Source organism: Mustelus asterias, chromosome 6, assembly GCF_964213995.1.
Source record: "Mustelus asterias chromosome 6, sMusAst1.hap1.1, whole genome shotgun sequence".
Taxonomy (NCBI): Eukaryota; Metazoa; Chordata; class Chondrichthyes; order Carcharhiniformes; family Triakidae; genus Mustelus; species Mustelus asterias.
Window position 1 is genome coordinate 106,473,333 of NC_135806.1, and position 21,642 is coordinate 106,494,974.

The 21,642-nt window shown below is 45.7% G+C and overlaps 1 protein-coding gene across 1 annotated transcript in view; it reads right to left on the reverse strand.

Moving 5' to 3' along the window:
• Positions 1 to 21,642, reverse strand: part of LOC144495328 (ras-specific guanine nucleotide-releasing factor 2-like) — a 206,754-nt gene that overhangs the window by 73,172 nt on the left and 111,940 nt on the right. Inside the window, exon 9 of the mRNA XM_078215430.1 lies at positions 8,704 to 8,822. Within this exon, the coding sequence (XP_078071556.1) occupies positions 8,704 to 8,822 (119 nt within the window). The remainder of the gene's footprint in view (positions 1 to 8,703; positions 8,823 to 21,642) is intronic.

Consider the following 21,642-nt stretch of genomic DNA (forward strand, 5'->3'; position numbering starts at 1 on the left):
TGGGTGGAGCTGAGAAACAGGAAAGGTATGACCACATTAATGGGCTTGTATTATAGACCACCCAATAGTCAGCGAGAATTGGAGGAGCAAATCAGCGGAGAGATAGCTGACAACTGCAAGAAACACAAAGTTGTGATAGTAGGGGATTTTAATTTTCCACATATAGATTGGGACTCGCATACTGTTAAAGGTTTAGACGGGGTAGAGTTTGTAAAACGTGTTCAGGAGAATTTTCTACATCAGTATATAGAGGTGCCAACTAGAGAGGATGCGATATTGGATCTCCTATTGGGAAATGAGTTAGGGCAGGTGATGGATGTGAGTGTGAGGGAACACTTTGGATCCAGTGATCATAATGCCATTAGTTTCAACCTGATCGTGGATAAGGATAGATCTGGTCCTCGGGTTGAAGTTCTGAACTGGAAAAAGGCCAAATTTGATGAAATGAGAAGGGATCTGGGAAGTGTGGATTGGCACAGGCTGTTCTCTGGTAAGGATGTAAATGGAAAGTGGGAGGCCTTCAAAGGAGAAATTTTGAGAGTGCAGAGTTTGTATGTTCCTGTCAGGATTAAAGGCAAAGTAAATCGGAATAAGGAACCTTGGTTCTCGAGGGAGATTGTAACACTGATTAAGAGGAAGAGAGAGTTGTATGAAATGTACAGGCAGCAAGGAACACATCAGATGCTCGAGGAGCATGAAAAGTGCAAGAAGCTACTTAAGAGGGAAATCAGGAGGGCTAAAAGAAGACATGAGGTTGCTTTGGCAGACAGAGTGAAGGAAAATCCAAAGAGCTTCTATAGGTATGTTAGGAGCAAAAGGATAGTGAGGGATAAAATTGGTCCTCTTGAAGACCAGAGTGGTAGACTGTGTATGGAATCAAAAGAGATGGGGGAGATACTAAATGTTTTTTTTGCATCCGTATTTACTGAGGAAACGGGCATGGAGTCTACGGAAATAGGGCAAACTGGTAGGGAGGCCATGGAACCTTTACAGATTAAAGGGGAGGAGGTGCTCGCTGTCTTGAGGCAAATCAGAGTGGATAAATCCCCAGGACCGGACAGGGTATTCCCACGGACCTTGAGGGAAGCTAGTGTTGAACTTGCAGGGGCCCTGGCAGACATATTTAAAATGTCAGTATTCACCGGGGAGGTGCCGGATGATTGGAGGGTGGCTCATGTTGTTCCGTTGTTTAAAAAAGGTTCCAAAAGAAATCCGGGAAATTATCGGCCAGTAAGTTTGACGTCGGTGGTGGGCAAGTTATTGGAAGGTGTGATAAGGGATAGGATCTACAAATATTTGGATAGACAGGGACTTATTAGGGAGAGTCAACATGGCTTTGTGCGTGGTAGGTCATGTTTGACCAATCTATTAGAGTTTTTTGAGGAGGTTACCAGGAAAGTGGATGAAGGGAAGGCGGTGGATGTTGTCTACCTGGATTTCAGCAAGGCCTTTGACAAGGTCCCTCATGGGAGGTTAGTTAGGAAGGTTCAGTCGCTAGGTATACATGGGGAGGTAGTAAATTGGATAAGACACTGGCTCAATGGAAGAAGCCAGAGAGTGGTTGTGGAGGATTGCTTCTCTGAGTGGAGGCCTGTGACTAGTGGTGTGCCGCAGGGATCGGTGTTGGGTCCATTGTTGTTTGTCATCTATATCAATGATCTGGATGATAATGTGGTCAATTGGATCAGCAAGTTTGCTGATGATACAAAGATTGGAGGTGTAGTGGACAGTGAGGAAGGTTTTCAAAGCTTGCAGAGGGATTTGGGCCAACTAGAAAAATGGGCTGAAAAATGGCAAATGGAATTTAACGCAGACAAGTGTGAGATATTGCACTTTGGAAGGACAAACCAAAGAAGAACGTACAAGGTAAATGGTAGGACTCTGAAGAGTGCAGTTGAACAGAGGGATCTGGGAATACAGGTACAGAATTCCCTAAAAGTGACGTCACAGGTGGATAGGGTCGTAAAGAGTGCCTTTGGTACATTGGCCTTTATAAATCGGAGTATCGAGTATAAAAGTTGGAGTGTTATGGTAAGGTTATATAAGGCATTGGTGAGGCCGAATTTGGAGTATTGTGTACAGTTTTGGTCACCTAGTTACAGGAAGGATGTAAATAAGATTGAAAGAGTGCAGAGAAGGTTCACAAGGATGTTGCCGGGACTTGAGAAGCTGAGTTACAGAGAGAGATTGAATAGGTTGGGACTTTATTCCCTGGAGCGTAGAAGATTGAGGGGAGATTTGATAGAGGTGTATAAGATTTTGATGGGTATAGATAGAGTGAATGCAAGCAGGCTTTTTCCGCTGAGGCTAGGGGAGAAAAAAACCAGAGGGCATGGGTTAAGGGTGAAAGGAGAAAAGTTTAAAGGGAATATTAGGGGGGGCTTCTTCACGCAGAGAGTGGTGGGAGTGTGGAATGAGCTGCCGGATAAAGTGGTAAATGCGGGGTCACTTTTAACATTTAAGAAAAACTTGGACGGGTTCACGGATGAGAGGGGTGTGGAGGGATATGGTCCAAGTGCAGGTCAGTGGGACTAGGCATAAAATGGTTCGGCACAGACAAGAGGGGCCAAAGGGCCTGTTTCTGAGCTGTAATTTTCTATGGTTCTATGGTTCTATTAAGTTGATCTTTCTCTACACCCTAGCTATGACTGTAACACTACATTCTGCACTCTCTCCTTTCCTTCTCTATGTACGGTATGCTTTGTCTGTATAGTGCGCAAGAAACAATACTTTTCACTGTATACTAATACATGTGACAATAATAAATCAAATCAAACCAAACTGCTGGGAGTGACAATATTTTGAAGGAGTGTGGTTGTGCAATACTCTTGTATGGGGCAGATTCTCCCAGCGAGAGCAGAGCAGCAGGCCAGGAGATTTAAGGAGAAGCTGCATAGCGAGCTTCCCGCTGGGCGCCATGGCTTCCACACGTCTCCAGCCGCTGAATTTTTGGTGTTGTCAGCTCCGCACCAGAAATTGCGTGGAGCTGATAAATTATTTAAATGATGATTTGCATATCATTAGCAGGCCCGGGACTGAAGTCTCTGGGCCTGTTAGTGTCTCCTTCCCCCCCCCCCCCCCCGCCCCCCCCCTCCCCCCCGCCCTCTGCCACGAGTGTTTCACTCCAGCGGGGTTTATAGCAACTCCCCACTAGCTGTAAGGAGGGGGGGGGGGGGGGGGGGGGAGACCCCCGGTCATTGCCAGCTTGGCCGTGCCAGCCTGTCCCCCGGTAATGCCCAGAGGCACCTTGGCACTGCCCACCAGGCAGTGCCAAGGAGGCAGGATCAGAGGGGGCAGAGCCTATTGGGGTTGGGGCCTCTGTGGGGGAGATCAGTGGGTGTGGGGGGGTCCCGCTGCCACTCTGAACTTGGGATCGTAGGCAGAGGGAGGGAGCCCAGCGATCAGGGCTGGCCATCGGGGTCGGCGGGGGTGGTGGTGGGGGGTGGGGGGGAGCAGGTGTCCGGACAATGAGCGTGGCTGAGGATCGGGACTGCCGAGGGGGAGATCAGGGTGGGGACGTGAGTGTGGGGGAAGGATCGAGGCTGATCTGGAGGCCAGCGATCGGAGGGGTGGGGGAGATTGGAGGGGTAGCAGCATGGGGTCGCACAGCTTGCCAGCGATCGGGAGGCCGGCAGTGTGGGACCACTGCACATGCGCCAATCTCGGCACTGACCGATCAGCGCATGCGCAGTGGCCCGCTCAGCGCTATGCTGCCACCCTCTCCAGTGGGAATAATCCCCACCCACTGACATTTCGCGTGATTCATGCTAGGGATCTCTGTGATGCACAGACTGTGGGAGATTCACTTTTAAAATCCAGCTGGAAAAAACAGCGGGATTTACTCCAGTTTTTATGCAAATCTGGCACTTAGAGTATTTTTGGGAGAATCCCACTCTACTGTTTTAATAAGGTCACCAAAGGTCTGAAATGCTTGCTTTAGAGATGAACCGATTAGTTTTGGGGAGGGGGAGGAGCTGGTGGCCACTTGGTTTTGAGAAGTGAGAAATGGGAAGTTATTGTTTAACAACAACACTGCACGTCACTACGTGAAGTGTTTGGAGATGTTTCAGCAATGTGATGGGCTTTATATGATGCATGTTCTAATTCCCTTACTTTCCAATGCATGCACATGAAACAGGGATGAATAGCAATTGTACAAAACTATCTAGAAACGGAAAATCTGTGGCACATTTGGCCCAATGTGCTGTGCTGGCTGTAAAAGAGCTATCCAGCCTAATGCCACTTTCCAGTTCTTGGTCTGGTGCCTTGTAGATAAATACACATCGAAGTATTTTTTAATGCCAAGAGGCATTCTGCCTCTACCACCCTTTCAGGCAGTGAGCTGCAGACCCAGATCTGTTCTTGCTTTTATCCGTGCTATTTCATGTGCGTGCAGCCTACTCCCTTCCATGCAAAGTCACTCCTCACATGCACAATCTTTTTTCACCCCCTACTGAATTTTGGATTGAGCAAACGTTACCACAGTTATTCAGACGTATCAGTTCAAAAGTATGTGCCCAGTCACAGCTGCCTATATTCCTTGCAGATCCATTTAGAAGTTTGGATGAGATTTATTCAAAACTCATTCACTTGCACAAAGTTAACATCAGGCCTAAAAAGCTGGTTTCCTGATGGGGAAGTGGCCACTATAGTAACTTTGGTCCAATATAAAGTTAGATTATAATTAATACCAGAGAGAGCAATTAGGCAATGAGAACTTGTGTGTGTTTAAGAATAAAGATGATTATTTATTCAAGCACTTACCCCACATGAGTCTGCACCATTCACACACCATGCACACAAGAAAGATACAATTAAAGAAGATAGTGCACTTTTACAAATGTTAAGCTGAAAGAGTAGTTAACAGTTCAGGTGTTTGGCTTGTTAAGGAGATCAGTTTGATGTGGGCCTGGTAAAGAGGAATCTTTTTCCATTCTTGAATTGTAGTTCTGATGGGTCTGAACAAAGCTCAAGCCCGAAATCCAGGTTGCTGCAGAATTCCTTCAAAAAGATGAATACTCAGCTGGCCTTGAAGCCAAGTACTTATGGTTTTCATATCATGAGGTCAAATTTCTTTACAGATGAAGTTTAAATTTGGGAATCAGACTGGGAGCCTTTGAAAGAATTTACAGCTTCTGTATTCCTAAAAGACAGCAGCTAGCATTACTTTTTCTGCTGCAGCTGCTGTCCTTTCCGGTAATTTCTGTAGATGGCCTAGGTCTTTTCTGGGTCTTTAGATCAAAACCCATTATCTCCAGCCAGTTTCAGTCTCATGACCAATACAAGTATTGTCTAACTGGAATGGTTTGGATGTCCAAAGACACCACTCTATAATAGGAGGTAGATTGTGGTCTTTCACATTTATTCCGTAGATAAATGTTTTTTTTCAGTTCTCTTTTGTGAAGCATTGATCTTGGGGGCGAGGAACTGGATTTTTACCACATCAGGATGATTCAGGAGCTGATTAAAATTGATGGACTGGTCTAGATTCTGGGATTCCCTGACCCCATTCGCTAGCTGTGTGATTTTCAAGAGTGCCTTTATAGGGTGCAGGCTGACTCAGGTCAAAAGCTGTTTGTGATTTATATAAACGATCTGGAAGAAGGTGTAACTGGGGTGATCAGTAAGTTTGCGGACGACACGAAAATGGTTGGACTTGCAGATAGTGAGGAACATTGTCAGAGGCTACAGAAGGATATAGATAGGCTGGAAATTTGGGCAAAGAAATGGCAGATGGAGTTCAATCCAGATAAATGCGAAGTGATGCATTTTGGTAGAACTAACGTAGGGAGGAGCTATACGATAAATGGCAGAACCATAAAGGGTGTAGATACGCAGAGGAACCTGGGTGTGCAAGTCCACAGATCCTTGAAGGAGACGTCACAGGTGGAAAAGGTAGTGAATAAGGCATATGGCATGCTTGCCTTTATAGGATGGGGCATAGAGTATAAAAGTTGGGGTCTGATGTTGCAGTTGTATAGAACGTTGGTTCGGCCGCATTTGGAATACTGCGCCCAGTTCTGGTCGCCACACTACCAGAAGGACGTGGAGGCTTTAGAGAGAGTGCAGAGGAGGTTTACCAGAATGTTGCCTGGTATGGAAGGGCTTAGTTATGAGGAGAGATTGGGTAAACTGGGGTTGTTCTCACTGGAAAGACGGAGGATGAGGGGTAACCTAATAGAGGTGTATAAAATTATGAAAGGCATAGATAGGGTGAACGGTGGGAAGCTTTTCCCCAGGTCGGTGGTGACGTTCACGAGGGGTCATAGGTTCAAGGTGAGGGGGGAGGTTTAACACGGATATCAGAAGGACGTATTTTACACAGAGGGTGGTGGGGGCCTGGAATGCGCTGCCGGGCAAGGTGGTGGAGGTGGACACGCTGGGAACGTTTAAGACTTATCTAGATAGCCACATGAACGGAGTGGGAATGGAGGGATACAAAAGAATGGTCTCGTTTGGACCAGGGAGCGGCGCGGGCTTAGAGGGCCGAAGGGCCTGTTCCTGTGCTGTATTGTTCTTTGTTCTTTGTTCTCATACCAGACACTGCTGACCAGTCTGGCTGTGGGTATAGGCATGTTCTACTCCTCTGCAATTTTCCCAAAGTTGGGCCAAGTTTTTAAAGAGACCTGGCCCACAGCCTCTCAGGGGAGATTTAAACCATAAGGAGACCTTCTCAATTGTGAGTTCGAAAGGTCCTCCTCATGCCATGCCAAGCTCCAACGACAGTCTCTGGCCCCTCAATCCCCCAATGCCAAACTATGCCTCTCCATCAACGCCCCAGGCCCCCATTGCCAAGCTATGGCATTTTCATGCCCATTCAACAACAAACATTGTATAAAACCAATGAACCCTATGGTGACAATATGATGTGTAAAAGAAAGCTTAAAAAAGCCATTCATTCATAAAAATAGCTTTCACGACTGCCCAATAAAAGTGACAATCATCCTTTAAAGTTTCAAAAACACAAACTGCAAGCCCTTGTAACCTTTAACCTTATGTAAAGAAAAACTGTGCAGTTGACAAAAGAAGTCAAAGAGCCAGAGCTGTCAATCAAGCAATGTTTTCTCTGGGGCTCAGGTGTTTCAATGGAGCAATGGAAGCCTGAGCTCGCAGTCAAGCACACACAGCTTGATATGGGTGCATGAAGGACCATAGGGGATGGGCGGGGGCCACAAGGTGCCATGGATGGGGATGGGGAGTGTGTGGGATTGAGGGGGTTTTGGGGGTGATTGCTGGAGGGCTACTGTGTCTTTAAGTCCAACAGTAATGAGCTGGACCTTTTAAACAGACTGCCTCAGCACCCTGAAACCCATCTAGCTGTCTCCGACTCTTTGCTGGGTTAACTGACCCAACCCCAATGAAGATTCAGCCTTTGCAGGTACTTTCCCCTGAAGTCAGTGGGCTGAGACGAGAGTTTTCCTGACTCCCACTCCCCACCTCGGTGATGACAATCCAGGCCGAGAGGTCTAGACTTCCACTGACTGTGTAGAACTCACACCTGTCAAACAAAGACAGGTGTGAGTTCCACAGATAATGGCCGGAGAATCGACGGCAAGATTCTCTGATCCCGTCCGCAGTGCACCCCCACCTGCAGATTTCCTGCCAACATGGGGTGACATCAACGGGAATTCCCATTGACCATGGCGAGATCAGAGCATCGCACTGCTAGCAGACAATGCGCCACCTCCCGCCCGTGGGAAACATGTGCCTGGGACCCTGGAGAATCTCGCTCAAGATTCCATTCCCAGGAGAGGTCTCCACCCAGAGCGATTCAATTAGAACCCTGTTGAATAAGCAAAGGTCATCTGACTCTAGACAGTTTAGTGTGAACCTTAGCAGTTCAACAGGGTCAACTTTATAAAAAACAATTCCAGAAAGTTCTATACGAACACAAGTCTATATTTAAAGTTATGAGTAGCGTATGCCTTCTCTGGGCATGACTGATAGTTTATTGATATTTTTCCAACAGCTCTGGTGATTTGAAAGCATTTTGCTGAAAATTGTCTCATAGCCTTTGAAAACTTTATTTCTGTTTCACATCAGTAGCGCATGAAATAATGAAACCATTTTCTGTTGACATTAGTTTACTGAAGCAAGCAAGCATTCTTAAAAACGACCTGATGATTACTTCAGTAAGTAGACATGACATATAGTGCTGGCTGGGATTTTACCGCGCCGCCCGCCACAGGAATCGGAGCGGGTGAGGGGCGGACAATGGGGAGGTCCGTTGATCTTGGACGAGATTTTATGGTTTCAGGATGAGCGAGGATGTAAAATCCCGCCCATGCTGTCACAATCAAGCAGCATCTCACCGTAACGCTCAAAATGGACTTGCAAGTATTACTAAATCTATTGTCTCCATTCGCACCATTCATACAGAAAACTTGACACATTTGTGAGGAAATGGGTGGTATTAACAACAGACTTCAGTCCAGCCACTGTTATTTCCCGCCACAAAACACAATTCAAATAGGTATGTGTTATCAGTTTTCTTTTTATCCTCCGTGTCTTTAAACTATTAACACCTTAGTTCTATTCAGCACTCCATCCAGCTGCCTGGTGCAGAACTGAAAAGCTCAACTAATGCAGACAACCTTGGCACACTAAGGACGTGGGTGGTTGAGGCCAGATTTGACCTTTTCATTCGCTGCCATTGTACAATATGTGTTAGGCTTTGACTTGCGATAGATACAATACACCTACCTTGGCGTACAAATGTCTGACTTGCATCCAACAATATGTCACATCCTTCCACAATTGTTCGTTCTATTGCGAGATTTTTCCTAATGTTTTCTGTGTCACTCACTTCATCATGCATCACCCTGAATATGCACAACAATGCAGTCATTAGACATGATACAATTCACAGCGTATAATTGTTCTTGTTATACAGCAAAGTAAGTAATCAGAAATCATTGTAATTAGCTGTATACACACACGGTGAATTAATATGGGCTAAGGTTACTTAGCAAGGGATGAGACTTCTTCCTGAGTGCACTTCATTATTATAAAGTATGCTGTGTCTGTAATTATTAAACTCTGGCAGTAACTTCAACACCACTCTAATAATAATAACTGGATAATGCTTCATCGCCTATTCAACTACCAACTTAATGACTTCAGATCAGTTTCATAATTCCATGTTATTTAATGATCACATTCTTAGCTATTCTGAGTGAAAGAAATGACTAGAGGCACCATGCTGCAGGTGCCCTATGTCAGTATTATAATAGAAGTTGAAAGAAAGTTATGCAAATAAAGTAGTAAAACATTTTTTGTTAATGCAATTTATCCCATTTCACTCTGATGTTTAAAAGAATGGGCGGGATTCTCCGATCTCTTTCGCCCAACCATCGCTGCCAGCGAGAATGGAGAATTTGGCGCTCAGCCGAAGCTCTATCCACTACTGCGGGACCGGAGTACCCCAGCCGCGGGTGGGGTTGGAGAATTCCGGCCAATATGAAGGTGAAATCGGTATCGGTGGTAGCAACAGGTGGACAATAGGGAACTGACTGTTCATTGGAATCGAAAATCATATCGGGTGGAAAATGGGCTGCCAATTTGCTATCATCCATTTTGCACTGCAGTCAAAGACAAATTTTATCCCCAGGCTAACATGACGTTTGCCAAACAGCTTTTTAAAATTCTTTACTCCATTTTTAAAGTTACAAAGTCAATGTTCAGAGTGGACCAGGCAAACCCAAATCCATTCCTTGCTTACTCTAAAAACCAAATTTTAAATTCCAATTGAATCCAATTCAAGGTCTCCACAGGAGAGACGAACAAGATCCAAGCTGACAAGATGAGGCATTGCACCCCATCTTGGGCTTGATCTGACACTTGATCTTAGCCAAAAGATGAGGGAGGGCTTTTGCCGAATGCAGTGATCTATCCAGCACTGAGGCCCATTGTGGAACACTACAGGGGTATAATTAAACGCTTTGTCATGAATGCACCGATGCTTAACACGTTTAAATGAAGTTCATTTATCCCTTATTTTAAAAAAGACAATAACCCATATAAAAACATTCATTCCTTAATGTTGCACCACAATTTTACCCCCAGCTGCATGTGTAAATTGTTCTTATCTCTGTGTCACTGTCACTCCTCGGTTTGCAAATGAACCCTGTCTGTAAATGGGTTTCCACAACCTAACTAATTACATCTTTTGACTTAGGCAATTAACTGAAGTGGCTGAATTAATGACTGAAAATTCAAATTATGCACACCACTGTTCCCCTATGTTACAGAACGCCATAGCCGAGCGATAAAGGCCCACTAAAGTTCACTCCAATAGCAACTTCAGAATAAGAGCTCGTCAACCTATGGCCATGTTACTTATTTCTAGTTCACCTGGACACAGAAGGAATAGTAAGAAGTCTCACAACACCAGATTAAAGTCCAACAGGTTTATTTGGTAGCAAATGCCACTAGCTTTCAGAGCGCTGCTCCTTCGTCAGGTAAGTGGCCACTTACCTGACGAAGGAGCAGCGCTCCGAAAGCGAGTGGCATTTGCTGCCAAATAAACCTGTTGGACTTTAATCTGGTGTTGTGAGACTTCTTACTGTGTTTATCCCAGTCCAACACCGGCATCTCCACATCATGGCTACAGTAGGAATGACAGCACAAAGATAAATAACTATACTGTCAAATACATAAATAGTTTAGCTGTGTCAGTGGAAATAGGGATTACAAATAAAGGTCAACCTTACTAGTAATACCCATATGTTGCGCATGGATTTGAAAAAAGAGCATTTTCACTTAAATCCCTGATATGGAATGATCTGGTCATTTCCTCTGTTCCATCTGGAGGATAATGACATCCTTCCTATGACTCGATGATGAAAATGATTGATAATGCTTCAGATGAGCCTCTGACAATGCCTTAAATGGTGCCAGTATAGTCTCTTATAGTGCATTCTGTTCTCTAATATTATAGGATGAGCATACATTCAATTTTCCTCTTCTGTGTTCTGTAGCCATCGAATATGTAATTTCAACATTTCCATAATAATCATCAATGAGCAACTGGTTTCAGACAGATTGTTCCAGCCAGTGCATATGACTATCCACTCTGTCTATGCCACTTACAAGATTATGAGTGGCGTGGAGAGAATGGAGATGCAGATGCTCTTTCCTAGGGTAGAAAAGTCAGGTACTAGGGGGCATAGGTTTAAGGTGCGTGGGGAAAAGTTCAGAGGAGATGTGTGAGGCAAGTTTTTTTTTTACACAGGAGGGTAGTGAATGTCTGGAATGCGCTGCCTGGGGAGGTGGTAGGAGCACCTAAATGAATACATGAATAGGATGAGAATGGAAGAATACATAATTGCATACGGTTTTAGTTTAGGTTGGCATCATGATCGGTGCACGCTTGGAGGGCCAAAGGGCCTATTCCTATGCTGTACTGTTCTTTGTTCAGTGCCCTACAAGATGGAGCCCATAAGCAGACACTGAACTGCTCCTTTTTCGCAACTTTTCAGGTGGAATTTTCCCCAAAAAAACCCAAATTCTCCAGGCTAGTTTGTCCCAATCACGAATCACGATAGCCTGTAGAATCAGGAGTCAGCGGGAAAGCGGATTTTGCGCCAATTGCCAAAGCCAGCGCAACCCGCCCAGGATATGTTGCCAGTGCCAATTAGGTTCCTTGCCAGAGCAAGGGCGAAGCCTATTAATATTCAAACACACCAATTTAAATACAATTAGCGGGCTTGCCTACCTGAGTCAAATGCCCTCGCTATTCACACAGCTCCCCAGATAGATTTGCAGCGGACCGGCTTTGGTGGGCGTTTTTTTTAATTCATTCGTGGGACATGGGCGTCACTGGCTGGCCAGCATTTATTGCCCATCCCTAGTTGCCCTTGTGAAGGTGGTGGTGAGCTGCCTTCTTGAATCGCTGATACAACTGAGTGGCTTGCGAAGCCACTTCAGAGGGCAGTTGAGAGTCAACCACATTGTTTGAGCTTCAGTTTATTTATGAGTGTCACAAGTTTGCTTACACTAACACTGTAATGAAGTTACTGTGAAAATCCCCTACATGCCCACATTGCTGTGGATCTGGAGTCACATGTAGGCCAGACCAGGTTAAGACAGTAGAGTTCCTTCCCTAAAGGACATTAGTGAACCAGCTGGATTTTTCCGACAATTGTCAATGGTTTCATGGTCATCAGTAGATTCCTAATTCCAGATATTTTTTATTGAATTCAAATTCCACCATCTGCCCTGGTGGGATTCGAACCCAGGTCCCCAGAACATAGTTAAGTTTCTGGATTAATAGTCCAGCAATAATACCACAAGGCCATGCTTCCCCCGAGGATCGAGGAAGCACCACCAACCCCTCAGCAATGAGTGGTATCCACCACCCCCATGCCGCGCAGGCATGAAGTTTATCTGACACGATCCCCCCCTCAGCCCCCCTCCCACTCAAACCCCCTACTCAGCATTCCTCCCGGTCAGACTCCCTGACTCAGCACCCCTCCCCATAAGATCCCCACTCAGCCCCCCTTTCCCCAAACAGCGTCCACTCAGGCCCCCTACCCCCTCCGGCCTCCCGCTCAGCCTCCCTTCCTCCTCGGATCCTCCCTCAGCCTCCCTTAAGGTTCCCAGGGGTTGGGTGGGCTCACACTGGGGTATAAGGTTGACCTCACCACTTTCCACTGGGATGGGGGTGTTGTGGCTGGACTGCCCCTTCTAGACCTGGCATGATGGTTTCAGGCAGAGCTGTGATTAATTTCTGCAAGTCGCTGTGTGGAGGTTAATGTTACCTGAAGTGGTCGGGTAACATTAACCTCCATGGCCCCGGTCACCTGGCAGGATTTTAAATAATTGCAGCAGTCCATTCTGCAGCAGAGATTTTCCTTTCTTCCTTCAGAAACCGCAGGTGAGATCACACCACTTTGAAGTCCTATCATAGAAATCATAGAAACCCTACAGTGCAGAAGGAGGCCATTCGGCCCATCGAGTCTGCACCGACCACAATCCCACCCAGGCCCTACCCCCACATATTTTACCCGCTAATCCCTCTAACCTACGCATCCCAGGACTCGAAGGGGCAATTTTTTTAACCTAGCCAATCAACCTAACCCGCACATCTTTGGACTGTGGGAGGAAACCGGAGCACCCGGAGGAAACCCACGCAGACACGAGGAGAATGTGCAAACTCCACACAGACAGTGACCCGAGCCGGGAATCGAACCCGGGACCCTGGAGCTGTGAAGCAGCAGTGCTAACCACTGTGCTACCGTGCCGCCCCTATGATGGATAGGAGATGTCAATTTCGCCAGGGAGGGTTCCAGTCTGCCCAGCTGTGTTCTCAGCCACAATGGATGCACACAGCTTTGATTTGAAGTTCCTGTGACTTCCCAGCAAGCAGAAATCATTGAAACCCTGTGCATTGCACTTGAAGCCTTTGATCTCAAACAAGCTCAACTGCTGTGCCTCAAAGATTCAGCTGTCAGATCAAGGGCTTTCGATCAGCCTCCAGTCAACTGTGTTTATTTTGACTTCCCTTCACTGTTGACTGCACCTCAAAGACCCCATTGATACTGACCACAATGTAGACAGAGTCTAATCCTGACTAGGCTCTTCTTACTTTTATACTCCATTCCTCTTGCAATAAAGGCCAATATTTTATTTGCCTTCCTATTTACTCACTATACCTGCATGCTGACTTTTAGTGATTCATCTATGAGGGCACCCGAATCCCTCTGTACTGCAGCATTACACAATCTCTCCATTTAAATAACGTTCTGCTTTTCTATTCTTTTCACCAAAATGGATAACCTCACATATTCCCACATTAGACTCATCTGCCAAACTTCTGCCCATCCACTTAATCTCTCTGTTTCCCATTGCAGGTTTTATGGGCAGAATCTAATGCTCTCCCTGAAGTACAGGTTCCTAGCTCCTTGAAAGTGGAGTCACAGGTGGACAGAGTGGTGAAGAAGGCATTCGACATGCTTGGTTTCATTGGTCAGAACATTGAATACAGGAGCTGGGACGCCTTGTTAAAGCTGTACAAGACGTTGGTAAGGCCACACTTGGAATACTGTGTACAGTTCTGGTCATTCTATTATGGGAAGGATAGAATTAAACTAGAAAGGGTGCAGAAAAGATTTACTAGGATGCTACCAGGACTCGATGGTTTGAGTTATAAGGAGAGGCTGGATAGACTGGGATTTTTTTTCCCTGGAGCGTAAGAGGCTTTGGGGTGACCTTACAGAGGACTATAAAGTAATGAGGGGCATAGATAAGCTAGATAGTCAACATCTTTTTCCTAAGGTAGGGGAGTCTAAAACTAGAGGGCATAGGTTTAAGGTGAGAGGGGAGAGATATAAAAGAGTCCAGAGGGGCAAGTTTTTCACACAGAGGGTGGTGAATGTCTGGAATGAGCTGCCAGAAGTAATAGTAGAGGAGGGTACAATTTTGTCTTTAAAAAAGCATTTAGATAGTTACATGGGTATGATTGGTACAGAGGGATATGGGTCAAACGCGGGCAATTGGGACTAGCTTAATGGTAAAAGCTGGATTGCATGGACAAGTTGGACTGAAGGGCCTGTTTCTATACTGTAAACCTCTATGACTCTAAGACAGGAATCAATTCGTACATATTAAGAAACAACATTTTGATACCTCGAAACTTCTAAACATGGGGTGGGATTTGATCACTGGCATGCTGTGCCTGATGGCAGAACAAAGAAAGAGAATCATGGAATCATAGAATCCTACAGTGCAGAAGGAAGCCATTTGGCCCATCGAGTCTGCACCAACCACAATCCCACCCAGGCCCTACCCCCATAACCCCTAGTCCCCCTGACACTAGGGTCAATTGAGCATGGCCATTCCACCTAACCTGCACATTTTTGGGACTGTGGGAGGAAACCGGAGCACCCGGATGAAACCCACGCAGACACAGGGAGAATGTGCAAACTCCACACGGACAGTGACCCAAGCCGGGAATCGAACCTGGGTCTCTGGCGCTGTGAGGCAGCACTGGCTCCACTTTTTAGGCACCTCATAACCTTGAGTGACTGTCCCTGTCACTCATCCCCTAGGAAACCAGGACATTCCCATTGTACTCCTTCATGTCCTCAACCACATCCTCTGTACCCCCTTGGATTTGATTTCCACTCTTCCATGCACTTGCCTCTCAACATTTCACCCCCCACCACCACCCTCACTCACTCCCTGACCCACTCCTGCCAGTCTCGAGCCTCCATACAAGCTCCATTCTCCTGCTCACCTCCCTGGTGCCGCAGAGTTCGATAAGAAAAACTACTGACCTTAGACACGGCTACACAAAGGCAATTGGTGCACGCCAACTTTAAATGAACATGAGCTGGGTACCACAACAATCTCTTGTACCAGTGACCTTGTCTGGAACGTTGGGCGAAATTGAAAAAACTGTTATGCTGACAAGTATTCATGGCGTACAAATGTATTACAAGTTCGGATCCACCAAAGGACAATGTGAAGCTTGACACACCATTGGCTTAATCTCTGCATCTCAACCTGCCATCGGAAAATCAAAATTTCTCATCCCACCTCATTCACCCAACAGGCCAAGTTTCCCGCTCTGTTGGGACCATACATTCCCCCTGTGTAGTTGCTGCTCTTACCATTATACAGAATTTGCTTGTTTATAAAATGATGGTCCTGGAGGAGGAGCATACAAGGTCCAGTTGTATGCTTGAGGCATTCTGGGACTGATGGTCGCTGCAAGGACTGAGTGAGTGTCATGGATAGCGCAATTAGCTTTAAGTTTCTTTTGCTTTCTGATTTGGTTTTCTATTCATGGTGTCCATCCAAAAAGGGGGCATGTTTTGGTGATAACGCTGAAACAATCCTTATCATTCATTAAAGAAAAGACAACTCATGTCCCAAGTTACAGATGCTTATGCTCAGGACTGTAATGGAAATTATAAGTGTGGTTGCAACCAACTGTATAAATAACTAAGGGGCCATAACATAATCACGTTCATTACTCATCACTCTCAGAATCAATGTTATGATTGATGTTTCGCCTTTTATTCTGACAATGTGCAAAGTTACAAATAAAACGACCTCAGATAAAATTCAGATTTGTTTTGACTTTATATTTATTAAAGGAATTGATGTCGTGAACTCTAGAGCCCTCATGTGGCTTGTGTTAAATCCTATTGTCCCTCAAAAAGCAGTCATTGTATGTGCTATTCATTCTTGTTTGCATGTTCTGGAGATTTAATGAGGAGATGGTGCACAGCATCAGATCCTGAAGTGACTCTGGGATGTGGTGGTCACATTGATATAAAGGAGTGCACTTCCCTAAGAATGGCTTACTGTCTACTAAGGCCCATTCGCCACAATTTTAACCTAGGGTAAGAGTTGAAAGTGCGGCAAGGTTGAGGCCTAGATCATTTTAAATTGAGTTTTATTAATATAGTCCAGGCCCGACTCCCGCCTATAGCCAGCAGTGAGGCGAGCGCAACTAGTGGCCAGCACCACAGATACACACGAATGGTCCCAGGCAGTCAGGTAAGTCATGGTCAAGGAAAGGGTGGGATGTGAACGCACAGGCAGGGGAGGTCCAAGCTTTCATTATGATGCCCAGAGGAACACCGCAATGATTTCCACATCCACTGAAAGGTAGGAAACTTGCATGGAGTACCAGACCAGCAGTTGACCGAATGCATGCTGGTCCTCACCAATGGCCTGCACATTCAGAATGAAAAAATAAGATAATATGCTGGCCATTTGCATCTCACTGACGTGTAATAAAGTGCTATCTAGATTTTGCCTAGCGTGGAAATGTGGGTGGTCCATAAGAGGAAAGATGAAGAAAGGGGACATGATAATGGGGCCTCTGCTCAAAGCGCTCCAACGTCTCACCCATTGCCTGTACCCCATATGTTGCCTCCTATTCTGATGGCCAAGTCTGCCTGTACAAGACTGTATGTTAGTCAGACTTTGGCAGAACTGTCATGGATCCAAAATGTGGAGATGCCGGCGTTGGACTGGGGTAAACACAGTAAGAGTTTTAACAACACCAGGTTAAAGTCCAACAGGTTTATTTGGTAGAAAATACCATTAATGGATAATGGATCCAAAATCCAGAGGAGGTTGGCCATGAGTGACTAAGCAGTCAGGGAAGGGATACGAACAGCCTGCCTCCAGCTCTGTTGAAAGCACAGGGTAGCACAATGTAGGAAAAGTCAGAAAAGGATGAGCAAGGAATTGTAGTTTCAATCGGATATTCACATGGAATATAACAACCTGTTACACTGTTGTTCCATTTTTCTGTAACGTAAAGGTTATTTGTTCCACTTTGAGTATGATCTATTTGCCTGCTGCCTGGAAAGTGGTCTTCTGTCTTTTGAAGAATGATGTGGAGATCCTTGACCATGAATGATGTTTTGAAGAATGGTCAGACAGGAGTTAAAAACAAGCAATTGGAAGCCTCTGATAAGAATGGTTGTGCTAGGGGCTGATAGGACAAAGTGTTTCATAGAACATAGAACATAGAACATAGAACATTACAGCGCAGAACAGGCCCTTCGGCCCACGATGTTGCACCGACCAGTTAAAAAAAAACTGTGACCCTCCAACCTAAACCAATTTCTTTTCGTCCATGAACCTATCTACGGATCTCTTAAACGCCCCCAAACTAGGCGCATTTACTACTGATGCTGGCAGGGCATTCCAATCCCTCACCACCCTCTGGGTAAAGAACCTACCCCTGACATCGGTTCTATAACTACCCCCCCTCAATTTAAAGCCATGCCCCCTCGTGCTGGATTTCTCCATCAGAGGAAAAAGGCTATCACTATCCACCCTATCTAAACCTCTAATCATCTTATATGTTTCAATAAGATCCCCTCTTAGCCGCCGCCTTTCCAGCGAAAACAATCCCAAATCCCTCAGCCTCTCCTCATAGGATCTCCCCTCCATACCAGGCAACATCCTGGTAAACCTCCTCTGCACCCTCTCCAAAGCCTCCACATCCTTCCTGTAATGTGGGGACCAGAACTGCACACAGTACTCCAAGTGCGGCCGCACCAGAGTTGTGTACAGTTGCAACATAACGCTACGACTCCTAAATTCAATCCCCCTACCAATAAACGCCAAGACACCATATGCCTTCTTAACAACCTTATCTACTTGATTCCCAACTTTCAGGGATCTATGCACACATACACCTAGATCCCTCTGCTCCTCCACACTATTCAAAGTCCTCCCGTTAGCCCTATACTCAACACATCTGTTATTCCTACCAAAGTGAATTACCTCACACTTCTCCGCATTAAACTCCATCCGCCACCTCTCGGCCCAACTTTGCAACCTGTCTAAGTCTTCCTGCAAACTACGACACCCTTCCTCACTGTCTACCACACCACCGACTTTGGTGTCATCAGCAAATTTGCTAATCCACCCAACTATACCCTCATCCAGATCATTAATAAATATTACAAACAGCAGTGGCCCCAAAACAGATCCCTGAGGTACACCACTTGTAACCGCACTCCATGATGAATATTTACTATCAACCACCACCCTCTGTTTCCTATCCGCTAGCCAATTCCTGATCCAATTTCCTAGATCACCCCCAATCCCATACATCTGCATTTTCTGCAGAAGCCTACCATGGTGAACCTTATCAAACGCCTTACTAAAATCCATATATACCACGTCCACTGCCTTGCCCCCATCCACCTCCTTGGTCACTTTCTCAAAAAACTCAATAAGGTTAGTAAGGCACGACCTACCTGCCACAAAACCATGCTGACTATCACCTATCAATTCATTACTCTCCAAATAACTATAAATCCTATCCCTTATAATTTTTTCCAACATCTTGCCGACAACAGAAGTGAGACTCACCGGTCTATAATTCCCGGGGAAGTCTCTGTTCCCCTTCTTAAACAATGGGACAACATTCGCTAACCTCCAATCTTCTGGTACTATACCAGAGGCCAACGACGACCTGAAGATCAGAGCCAGAGGCTCTGCAATCACTTCTCTTGCCTCCCAGAGAATCCTTGGATAAATCCCATCCGGACCAGGGGATTTATCTATTTTCAGACCCTCCAGAATATCCTGCACATCCTCCTTATCAACTGATATCCTGCACATCCTCCTTATCAACTATCAACAGAGCTAGTCTGACAGCTGGCTCCACTGCTTTGGTTTAAGTGAACTTTGCCTGAATGCCAGGTGGGCATACCAGGCAGCTGTGCGTGTGGCTGTGTGCACACTGGCCATGCTGCACTCCACCTCCTCCTGCTGTTGTTGCTCCTCCTCCAGACAGACAGAGCATTCAGCACCTTCCTCCTCCTGGAACTCCAGTCCTTGATGCTGCACAATGTTGTGCAGATCACTACCAATCTGGGTAACCTGACTGGTGCATACTGACGGGTGTCCCCAAATCGGTCCAGGTACCTAAAGCACATCTTCAGCATCCCCACTGCTCGCTGCATTCCACAGCTCTGGTGCTCAGATGGCTTCTCTTGTACCTTTCATTGGCATAATTGCCTGAGCTTCTGACAAGGGTCATCAGCCATATCTTCAGAGGGTAGCCTAGTCTCCAAGGAGCTATCTGCTAACTCCGCTTTGAGATGTAAAATTCACAGGGGAGACTTGACTGGTGCAGAATGAAGGCATCCCGGCAGCTCCATGAGATTTTCACACAAACAAGCATGATAATCTTTTGGTGGTTGCAGGTGAGCTGATCATCGATGGAGTGGAAAAGCCCTTTCTATTAAGGAACACTCCAGGGTGATCCAGAGGTGCCTTGATCATCACTGAACTCCCTGATGACTTCCTGCGCACGTGGGAAGCCTGCCAGGGTGGAAAAGCCAAGCACATGTTCATTTTGATTGGCCTTATTGGTTGAGAAGCGCACAAGGTCCGACCTTTGTTAAAGTGTCACCGTGAGATGCAGCTGCAGGTAGCGAGCGAACTGTGAGATCTGCGAATATCACCAGCAGTTCCAAAGAAAGATCCAGAAATAAAGAAAGAAAGGGCACAGTGGGTGGTTAATGAGAACCTGTTTCTGAACTGAGATCCAAGTTCAAACTGCAGTTCCCACTTGTTCAAAGAGGCTTCTCGCTCGCCACAGAATGAGTTTGGGTCAATGTGTCACTGCAAGCTTCCCGACCCACTTGCACTTTGAACCCTTTCACCTATTTATCCATTAGCAAAGTTGCTCACATTTTGCACTTAAAAGTACCTTCACTATGTTTGTTCCTGCATCCATTATGAAATTGTAAAGATTGCTCCCACACTTTTTTTGTGGTCAGTAGTTGTTTAAAGAAGCAACATTTGTCCTTTTTACGTTCTCTTCAATGCTGCATTTTTATCCCAGTGAGTCACGGTGAATTTCCATGTTGCTGCCTAAAGCATAACAAATGTAACATCCACTTGCAATCATTCTGCATATCCATTTTCCATAAACCTTGGTCAATTTTTGCAATCTTGGATAATTACGTGGGATTGGCAGGTTCTGATTTACTTACCTGAATAGTTATCCAGGAAATGTTAGACAGAAAAAGCCTCGTCTAACTCCTGGATAACTATAAAACTAGCTCCCCCCTGCATCCCCTGCAAACACTCACATGCTGGCCAGTCTAAAGATGTGCTGGTTAGGTTGATTGGCCATGCTAAACTGACCCTCGTGTGAGGTGGATTAGCAGGGTGCATGTATGGGGTTATGGGAATAGGGCCTGAGTGGGATAGTGGTCGGTACAGACTTTATGGGCCGAATGGCCTCCTTCTGTACTGTAGGGATTCTATGATTCTATGACCACACCCCCAACCCCCTCACGCTGGTTCCCCCCTCGGAACCCCCAACTAAGTTCTGACCCTAGTTAGAAGATTTGGGCCTTTGGGTGGGTTGTCCACCCCCTTGGGTGTGGCCCACCATTGGCCAACAGCTACAGTACAGCACAGGAAACAGGCCCTTCGGCCCTCCAATGCTCCCACGACTGTCAATGGATTTCCCATTATTTATACCCTCCGCTGCCGGCAAAATGGAAAATCCCACTAACGGGAACGGCTGGACAATCTCACCCTTTATCTTTGGGTTCTCCCGCGCCAGAATCATTAACAAGCATGCTGGAACAATTAATGGGAGCACTCAAATACTTAATGAATGTACCAGCTAATTAGTGAGAACACTGGAATAATTAATTGGCACACACAAATAATTAGTGAACACACTGGAATGATTAATGAGCACCAATATTTTCATTGGGATTGGCTGAGAGGTACAGTGGGGGGGAAGATTCAACTTAAACAGAGATGCAAAATGAGTGATAGTTGGTCAATGGCTTATTACTTAGCTATGATGAGCAGATTTCCACTCCATCTGACGAAGGAGCAACGCTCCGAAAGCTAATAGTATTTGCTACCAAATAAACCTGTTGGACTTTAACCTGGTGTTGTTAAAACTCTTACTGTTATTACTTAGCTGCCAGTTTTTCCTTTATATTCAATGGAAACAAAAATTGGGTGGGGGTATATAACAGGCAGTTGGTCCACTATTGCTTGATGTTCACCTCTAATAAGATTAAACCTGATCTCCTGTGAGCTGGCTTGCTAGTTGGACATCAGTTCCATCCTCGGAACCTGTGGTCAGGTCCCTCTTATGTAGTGCTTACATATACATCTTCC